This window comes from Cryptomeria japonica, chromosome 11 (assembly GCF_030272615.1).
Source record: "Cryptomeria japonica chromosome 11, Sugi_1.0, whole genome shotgun sequence".
Classification (NCBI taxonomy): domain Eukaryota; kingdom Viridiplantae; phylum Streptophyta; class Pinopsida; order Cupressales; family Cupressaceae; genus Cryptomeria; species Cryptomeria japonica.
The window spans coordinates 640886538-640897107 of NC_081415.1; the positions used below are offsets into that span (position 1 = coordinate 640886538).

General features: G+C 35.4%; 1 protein-coding gene across 1 annotated transcript; it reads left to right on the forward strand.

Annotated features, from left to right (window-relative positions):
* Nucleotides 1–1317: 1317 nt before the first annotated feature.
* Nucleotides 1318–8357, forward strand: LOC131055854 (uncharacterized). Its single transcript, XM_057990171.2, has 3 exons — nucleotides 1318–1551; nucleotides 1691–3167; nucleotides 7290–8357. The coding sequence occupies exons 2-3, from the start codon at nucleotides 1761–1763 to the stop codon at nucleotides 7779–7781; spliced, it is 1899 nt and encodes a 632-aa protein (XP_057846154.2). The 5' UTR covers nucleotides 1318–1551; nucleotides 1691–1760; the 3' UTR covers nucleotides 7782–8357.
* Nucleotides 8358–10570: the final 2213 nt, after the last annotated feature.

Genomic DNA, 10570 nt, shown 5'->3' on the forward strand with positions numbered 1-10570 from the left:
TTCACTTGCTTGAGTACCATATACCTATTCACTTATTGACATCAATGACAACATACATTATCACTGCTTCATCATATGCCAACATCCACATGATTCATGCCATAAGCTCTATTGGATCCAATAAATTTGGGAACATGTTCCTTTGTTGCCGCATGCTTTGGAAAGGTACCACAAACTTCAAATAGTGAAATTGAAAGTTATCTTATAATGCTTGAAAGTACTTGTATGTAATTGAATAAGCCTTTGCGGTGATCAAAATATCTTCATCATTGGATAGGGCATTGTTAGCTCTTAGTGGTACAGATCTTCCCAATTGCAACATGAAATTTGCAATTGTGATAAAATGATGTACAAATTGTGGTGCCTAGATGACGACTAGAAGAACAAACAAGAGAACAAAGTGAGAGGTTTCTTTTCTTTGGTGATGCAAGATTGCTCAAGGATTACACCCTAGGATTCTTTCACATACTTAGCTACTCCATTCCTTCCTTTAAATTCTTTGTTGTCTTGTTATATTTACTAACACATTTTATCCCATTAATCTTAAGTTGTAGATATTTTTTGTCTCTTTTTCTTTGCAACCGCCTAACTTGTTTAAGCTTGTTAAGGATAATGCCTCAACATCACATGACCTCACTTAAATTTCTAACATCAAAGTAGAGTTGCTCACCCTTGAGACAAATGTACCATTTTTCTTAGATCACAACTTGATTGTAAAGGCTTAAGTGCTTGTCTCTAGTTGTTATTCTACATAATGAAGGCCTACTAAACCATCTAGATCACTACTATATTAAAAACATGCTCACTGGTAGTGAGGGGCTCTTTACTGAGTGGCCAATAATGGATGAATTTCAATGGTAATTAGTTGATTTCTATATGTACAATTTCCACATTTGAATTGACTTATATCTTATTTTAACTAATTTTTTTGAATACTTATAATCTGATAGTTTTGTTAGGCAACTTCAAGCTTAATCCCTATTACCTCAATCATTATAATCATTACAATTAACAACTATTTTAAACCAATCCTAAACTTTTATTACAACCCCATTTTACAATCATCATATGAATTTAAAAAAAATTAAATAATATCCATTAAAAAAAAAAAAAAAAACAAAAAACAAAAAACCACACAAATCCTAAAGAAAAAGTGTCTAATAACTAACCTTCTAGCTACCAATCCCACAATTAAAGGGAAATGTCTTCGCCAAGTTAGTGTCACTTTCCCTAGTGACACGTGGCATTAGCGGTTTCCCTGAAACATCTTAAGCATCGTATGGAACTTCCACATAACAATTTTCATCTCGAATTTTTTAATTTTTCAAATAATAGGTAGCGTATATTGTTGATTATCTTGTCACTCATACTCTGTTATTTCCCCTGCCTTGGCGTCTGTTATTTCCCCTGCCTTGGCGTCTGTTATTTCCCCTGGATTCCACCAACGGTAGTTTACCTGCAAAACAGCCTGGTGTTCCACTATTTCCTCTGTTGATCAGACAAGAAAGAAGCAGGGCAACATTGAATTGCAATTCCATTTTCACAAATACGGTAAATTCGGAAGTTATATATAATACCTGTTGATTTTTATTTCCCCTTCTTCAATTTCCTCAAAACAATTTAAGATTAGGGAAAAGGAATTTGCGTTTTATTTTTGCAAATTTAGGGTTTGATTGTTGAGGGTTTTCAGATTGTCTGGCTTTTTGAGGTTTCAAAGACAAAACATTTTCTCAGAATATCAGAGTTCGTTTTGAGAAAGCATGGCATTAGAGGTTCCTTCATGGTTTTCCAAAACCTGTTCGGATTTTGGAGCCGCGGGTTCTTCAGTTTCATGGGCAGTAAATGATGTTGGAAATTCAAAAGCAGAGAATTTTGAAGACTGCAGGAATGATGTGGTTTTTTCAGTTTCAAGCGCAGAAAATGATTTTGGAAACTCTAAAACAGAGGAATTTGACAAAAGTATGCATGATGTATGCACCAAAAGGATTTCATTCGAGATTTCTTCATGGTTATTTGGAAACAATATAAACTCTGGTGATTTGGATAAAACTAGGAATGATTTAGTCGGAGAAGAGAAGCAAGTTTCTGGGGAGCATGATTATGTTGGAGGTGTTGATGATTTTTGTCCTTTTAGTGATAGTGATTTTGAGGCTCTTCAAGCAGAGATTTTTGTTGAAGATAATGCAGATCCTTTTTTCAGGGGTAATTGGAAGGAAGGAGAAGATTTTATGGTTTACTTTCTTGGCAGCAACAATGACATGGAAGTTGTTTCTATGCTGTTGGAAGTTTGTAATTTTCTGGATATGTTGAATGTGGATCCTGATGCTATGGAAGACGTAATTAAACAACAGACTCAGTGCTTCCTGGACATGCATGAGAAAGTGAGGAAAGGAAATGTATATCTTATGAATGCAACGTTTGTGAAGTTACAGTTGATTGCAGGGTTGAAATATTATAGGCATTTTAAACATATGTGTCGTATTGAGTATGAGACTGTTCTTTCTAATCCAAATCTTTGTTATGAAAATCACGAACTTGCTAATTTAATTGGATTCCTGTATGACAAAGAACCAGAACCAGCTAGTCTGGACTATGAGGGATCCAATTCAGCATCCTGGAAAGCCTGCAAGTACTTGGCAGGTTTCCAAGGTCCGAAGATGCTAGAAACTGACGGAGGATTGTCTATTTTTCTTGAAGGAAGTAGTGCTTCGCAAAGTAAAGACGCCTGTACTAAACCAGGAAACTCACTATCCAGAGAAATGAAAACAAGTAGAGATCCTTGGCAAGAGTGCTCTGCAAGGATGTTGTATGACACTGTGCATATTATCACACATGCTGTCTCTGAAAATTCTTCTACAAGTACAGCACATTATGGAGAAGAACCTTCGGAAGCTAGATTTTTTGCACTTGCTTACCTCAGCCTTCCAGATCTTCTTGCAGTTGAAAGGGTTTGCAAATCACTGCGAGATAAAGTTAGAAATGATCCACTTTTATGGCGGCACATACATGTAGACAATCCTCTCTGTAGAGGGCTCACAGATGATGCCCTTTTAAATCTTGCTAAAAGGTCTCAAGGGCTTTTGCAACACTTAAGTCTAGTGCAGTGTCTGCAAATTACACATGATGGATTAAAGCAAGTACTGGCCATCAGCCCAAAACTTACAGAGGTATGTACCCATCTTTATTGCAGTTTTGTTTTGAAGCGGGCAATTATTTGGTTTAATTATGTATATATGATATTGTATTTTGCACAAAGGGATATTTGACATCAATATTGTATTTTTTCAAGCCAAGAATTATAGTTGTGACTCAATGACATCGAAGACTGGGATTACAAGAATGCGGAATCAGTAAATTAAAAATGATAGTACTAAGGAAAACATGAAAAATTGTGTATTAAGGCATGTTGACATGAATGTTGGGGGCAATTTTTTTATAGAAAAAATTCAAAGTTGGGTGTTGGCACAACTTTGTTCCTTTAGTCTTTTGTCCTTGGACCTTTTCTTGTTTATTAACACTTCTTTTGAGTCTTCTCTTATATCAAATGGATTCTGTCCCCTGAGGCATTTTGGGGACGGGGACTTTAGGGGATGTCCCCTGGCTGTACCTCCCAGCTGCCAAGATTTGGAAATGTCTTGGAAGTTGGAACACGTTCTCCAAATTGGGGATGGCAGGAAACACATGGGGGACACCTGGCTGTCCCTAAGGCAGCTGGTGACATCTCAGATGTCCCTTGACTGTCCTGGGGATGGCCAGTCGTCCCCTATTGAAAAGCAATTTAAAAAAAATCGTTCACAGCATTAAAGAAGACTGTTTAATATATCATGACAAGATTATAACAACAATATAACATGGCAGCATTATAAGAGCAGCAATAAATATATCATGACAGCAGTGACAGCAACAACAACTGTAGTGTAACAGCAATAAATATATCACGATTCAGATTTATAGTTAAAAGTTAATGATATATAAGTTATAGAACAGTTCATTCGATTCATGATTTCATTGTTCAGAAAAGCATCAAATTTCAAAATTTTTGATATGATATTTGAGTCTGTTATTATTGTTGTTAAAATTTGAACCAGAATATAGAAAAACTGAGAACAGAAATTAAAGAATGAAACACAAATACACAAGCCCTTATCTTGGGAAAACCCTCCACCTGAGGGTGAAAAACCCAGCCCACTCAAAAATGAACTTTATTATATCTCAGAAAAAGAATACAACTGATGATAGTCTCAGATTACTATCAATCACAATAATATGAGTTTGATGTTGATTTTGTAACTAGGTTAGGAAAACAAATGGATTCGGATTGCCTTAAGGCAACATCCGAATCCTTATAGGGCTGGGCCCAAATGCATTAAGCTCACCAAACGTAGGGACACACCCCTTCATGTAACGTGTGGCCCTAAATAGGTGCGCTCCCCTTGCAATATAACTTAATCATTATTAGGACGCCAAAATAGGGCAAGACATAAGGTAATGTGTAAGCCCTATAATTGTAATTAAGTCTTGGCACAAAACTTAAGGTGAAGCCGACTTGAATTGGTCTCCACGCCACATATAAATAGAGATTCATTTGTATGCATTTATCACTCAGTTTTATCATCATCAATGTGAAGTTAGCTCTGCAAGATCTGCCCACTCATTGAGGTTAGCGAATGCTCATTGAAGGCAAGCGAACCACTTCTGAAGGTCAGCAAACCACCTTGGAAGGTCAATGCATCACCATTAAAGGTCAGCGAATATCTTAGAAGGTCTGCAACTATTGGTGAAGGGATTGCAAATCTGGTTCAGACTGGAGCATCATCATATACCTGCCGAGTTCTGATTCAGACAACAAGTTCACCATTCCTTATTAGCTAAGTCTTTATATTTATGCCCTAAGGCAGGATAATGCTGTAATTGTTACTGGATTTACATCAATCAAATCAGGGACACTTAATGCGGGGTTTTTCCTCAAAAGGGAGGTTTTCCCAGGGTAGACTTGTGTTGTGTACACTTCTAGTTGTGTGTGTTGTTTCCTGTTACTGTGCATTATCATTTGTCTGTTCATTCTTGTAAATCTGATCACTAAATTCAACATTTGATTCTCTACAAATCAATCATAAGAATGAACTCAGATGATACATCTCACATACAATCTAAAAACCTTCATATGACTGAAAACTCTGAATGCAGAAGGAACACACAATATCTTTGATCTGACAGACACAATCACACTATTTTGATGAATGAGAGAAGCTGATCATGAATCTATCAAAACTGCCAAAGAAGAGAGAACGTGACAAGGAAGAATGATAAATATAACATATTGGGATTTCCAGTGAAGAGGCACACGAAGGGAGAGGGAAAGGCACGGACAGTTACATCTGCACCGACAGCCTCATATACACTGACAGCCACATCACCTTCACCGACTGCCGTAGCAACATGAAGAGTCACCGACAGCCACCAATGCAAACAAGGCAAGAAAAGAACGGAAGCTAATGAACCGATACCAGAAGAAATAAATAAGGAACATTGCATTGATGATCTCTATCGCAGCTATATCTTCAACAATTGTCAGTTGCAAAGGTGCATTTGCCATGGTCTAGTACAGTGTGGTATTGTGTGAGAAGTACAAACAAACAATTTCTTTTTGGAATGTGGTTGGCATGCAGGTTTCTGCAGACATCACATCCAACATTTTAGCATTGTCATTTTATATTGCTGATGTTATGATGCTGTTCATTAACTTGTAGAAACTTCACTATTTCTCTATATATACTTACATTTACTAATTTCTTTCTTATATATATATTGCTGTCCCCCAAAAATTGGCCCTTGGGCTGTTGTCCCCAAAACCTAAGTTACCGATTCGGGTACAGATACGGATACTTAATCTGGTACGGATTCGCGGATTCGGCAAAAAAATTAAAAATTCCTTGGGGTACGGGTACATCCATACACACACACACACAGATATATATATATATATATATATATATATTAATTTTCTATATATATATATGTTCAAACATCAAAATTATAAAATATAATTATATAATTTATAAACTATTACTACCACTATTGATTATTACAATGATACAATCCATACAAATATGTAATATACAATGTGACTTTTCATACATGCCATAGTACCTTTGTACTTACCAAGTAATTACATGAAGGAAAACATAGACACCAACTTATAAAATGAGGTCCTTGAAGATGATCATGTAGTGCCTTGAGTTTGAACCAAGTTTGTTACATCATTTTTTGAATCTTCACATTAAGTGTGGGCAAATTCTGCACAAAGGAAGAAAAATTATCATTCCCCCTAGATTGATGGGACATATATAGAATTGAAGTAATCAAAATCCAATGGGTACCAAAGGTTGGAATCCATCACAAACTTTTGGAATCTTATAGGCATTAAATCTTAAAATATGGACAGACTGACAGAAAAAATGTTGAATAATATGCTGATAGTTGTTTGATTGTTTGTTTCATTGTTAATAGTTGTAAAGAGCATGAAGTACAGTGAGATTATTGACCTTATTCTAGCCATTTGCTGATGAAACAAAGCAGACAAGTGCAATTAATAACCAAGAAGCTTCTGCAATGATAGCCATTTGGTCCGCCTGGGTCTGCCTGGGTTCCCCGTGGATTCCTCCCGGGTCCTTCCCAGGTGGCTGGGTCCTCTGTGGGTCCTGGAAGGACCCAGGAGGAATCCACCCGGAATCAGGCCTGGACCAGGACCGGGGCAGAAGCAGAATCAGGACCCAGGTTTTTCTGAGAAGAATCGGTAACTTAGCCCAAAACATGTCCCCTGCTGTCCCATCGTCCCCGTCCTGGAAATGCTGTGGAACATAGAATAAACTCCATTAATCTCCTCCTATAAACTCATTTTTAATGAGATGGGCTATACAGAATATGCAGAATGTATGTATAAACTGTATAATGTGGACTGCTAATCTGTGTTGTTTAGTTGATTTCTTTCTTATTAAATGTTTATGAGCATTGGGTTTTGATTTGTTATTGTTATATCTCAGGTTTTTTTAAACTGAATTTATATGTCTAGATTATTTCCACTTTGTAAATATCCTGACTAGGGTTCATTTGGTACGCCGTAATTTGAAATTTATTAAATTCTTTGTTCTGAGAATGATTCACTTCGAATTACATATTTTCTCAAGACATTTAATTTTTGTTACAAAGTGGTTACTCATTTGGAAATCTTAGTATAATGCTTCCAAGTTTCTAACTGATGTGGTGCACTATTTTTATATGCTTTGCAGTTGTGTTTACCATACTGCCTCAACTTCACTGGTGAGGGCATTGTAAATATTGTAGAAGCACACAAGGAATTCAGTTTTCCTGGGCTGAAACTGTTAAAGATCAATGGCATTTGTAATGTAACAAGCGATCATGTTGAGAAATTGAAATACCTAATGGATGGTGGTTCACAGAAGAGATCTCAAGTTGTAAAACCACATTTCTATCCTTATGGTCACCATTATTCAGATGATGACTGTTTGATAGACGTTGAAGAGTGCCCTAAATGTGGAAAAGCAAGGCTTGTTTATGACTGTACATTGGAAAGCTGCCAGGGGAAAGGTTGCCGGGGTTGTATATTTTGTATTTCTCGTTGCAGGAAGTGTGGAAGATGTATTGATGCATTACATGATGATTATGAAGAAACAATGCCAATTTATGATTTGCTCTGTGCCGACTGTTCATTGTGTTGTCAAATACGAAGAGCTGTAGAACCTTGGCTTCTGCATCCATGAAATGATTATGGAGCTACTCATGCGCATGCTAATAATGGGTAACATTTGAGTTGTACATTATTGATCTCAAAATATAGTTGTGGTGTACAGTGTGTACAAAGAAATACAAAGAAATGATGCCTCAAATTTTTAGCTTATGTTTCTATTTAATCATTCTCTGGCACCTGTTGAAGATGGCAGAGCTTGGTTTGTTAGAATCATATGATTGGTGAGAAGGGAAAACAGCCCCTTTTTATTTTGGAATTGTTAGGGAATTCTGGCTTGGTGATCGTGGCTCCATGGTATGCATTGTATTCTAGATTTTGGGATGCATTCAGGATAAAATTATTGAGCGGTAAATGACAATGTTCTATGTGGTCTGGCTGTATACAAGTTTTGCCAGTCTGTATATGAAAAAAAAAAGAAAAAAAGAAAAAAAATAGAAAAAAAGAAAAAAATCCTTGTACAGGTTCTTCAATCAAACCATACAGCCAGTCAATAGATCCTCCATTTGGATGTGTATCATAAAATCAAAATGTAATACATTTGTATATATATGTTTATATGTATTATAGAGATGTAAATGCATTTATTGTATTTAGCAAAAAGAAGTGTGTTTTTTTTTGCTCACGTCTGTATTATAGAAATGTCCATACATTTGTACATGTGGCGAAAAATGTGGATATTCTGTTTATTTAAGGCAGCTAGTGTTTCACTTTCAATTATTTATGTATACTTTTAGTTCGTTGCTGAGATGCTATAATGGGTGGCTGGTATTGATACTTGAAGTAAATATAAACTACCATGACGCTGTTTTGTACGGTTTTGTGTAAGCAGGGTTTTATTTGGTAATGCTTCTGCCAACAGTTATATTGGGTGGTTAGCCGCCTTAATTAAATGAAAACTGTCATATCGCAGTGTTGTAGATTGTAGAGAGGAAAAGTTCTGTGCAAGTAAAAGAGTTTTTTATTTGTATTTGAAAAATTTCTCTCTTCAATTTAATAATCTTGATAAAAGTCATTTATACATCGATGAATTTACTCTACCGGCAAGTGTCGAAATTGTTGTCAAGTGGTAGTTACGTACTGTGTCTATATGCATCAGATAGCAGAATTAATTTATGATTTTCTTGTTGAACCAATTGATCTAATTGTTTAGTGCATTATATTTGTTATGAGATTCTTAGGGACAGCCAAATGTCAAGGATGCTCTGTCATATAAGGTTTTTAGGATTATTAGACCTTTTTGGCATCATAATATTCGGATAATTAGTGCTAGTATTCATGCGTTATATTTTATGAGATTCTTAGGAACAGATAAATATCAAGGATGTTGTTCATATAAGGTTTTTAGGATTATCAGACCTTTTCGCATCATAATATTCGGATATTAGTGCTAGTATTCCAAAAAATTAAAAAGGCGTGGCAATGTTGAATGACCTTAATCAACCATATCGGAAACAATGCATCGCACAGTTACATTTGACACTGCGAAGATAGTTTGAATCTTTGATCCATGACGACTACAGAAAATTCATCAAACTATGGAAGAATTTGGATATGACAAATGTAGGAAATATCAAATAATAATACGTTGAGAATGACAGAGGTAGCCTTTACCGTAAGCATCTGTCGTCAAATCTTTATTCCATCCCTTTTGAAAGGAATTTCTAAAATTTAGCGACCTATGGGAGTTTTTAGCCGTGAAAAAGTAAGTAATGTCTAACGACGTTGGATTGAAGATTGAATTTTATTGATGATAAATGCCACTGAATGCTGATTTAGATATCAGCAGTGATTTTCTGCAGCCAAACCAAATTTTCATGCTTTAAAGAAAAAAAAGTAAAACTGATCTTAGAACTAGAAAATTGAGTTGGAAAGCAGATTTTTTGAAATATAAATTCATAACGGCCAATATCAATATGGTACCATAAACAAGCAGCAGATTTCTTCACAACGGAATTCACAGATAATTTTCTCCCTTTACCTCGATAATCTTTTCTTTTTCCTTCACTCACCCACTGAAAGAAAACTCCCTTTTCTTGATCACTTTCTTTAATCCTTTTCGTGTGGTGTGCTTTGCATAGAATAGATCAGTTTGTGATTAACAATTACACCTTTTCGTGTGGTGTGCTTTGCAATAGAATAGATCAGTTTGTGATTAACAATCACATATTTTATAGATTGCTGAGTGTAATCCCAAAGGTTGATTCAAAAACTAAACACTTTTTTGTTTTAAATATTTGCCCATGCTATATAAACAGTGGAAAACTCATACCCACTATATTTTATAGACACAGCGAAACGCAATAAAATATTCAAATTTGTAATGGATGTTCCATTGGGTGAGAAGGGGTTCTAGTGCTTCCCATACCTTTCTATGTACTGAATCTTGCTGAATTAGAAATATATACTATTTTATTTCATTCACCGTCTTTTAGTTATTGAAGCGTTCGTTTCGTTCACTATCTTTTAGTTATTGAAGTGTTTGTTCTATCTGGTAACTGAATTAAGACGGAGTCTCATAGAAGGGACTTGGACTATCTGAGGGCAGTCAAAAAAATTGAAAAAGATTAGTCACAGAATTAAAATAAATATTTTCATACAAGATAGGATCTTCATCTATATAATTGTAAGCTTTGAATTGATATTGGAGAAAGGAGGCTAAAAATCTCTTCTACGAGTTCAGGAGTTCTCAGGAGGTTCTAGATCAGATTTGCATGACATTTGTTTTTAAATTCTAATTTTATTCATACATAATTACTAATTTTTTTATGTACAAAATTACCTGTTTAATTTTTTTTCAATCAC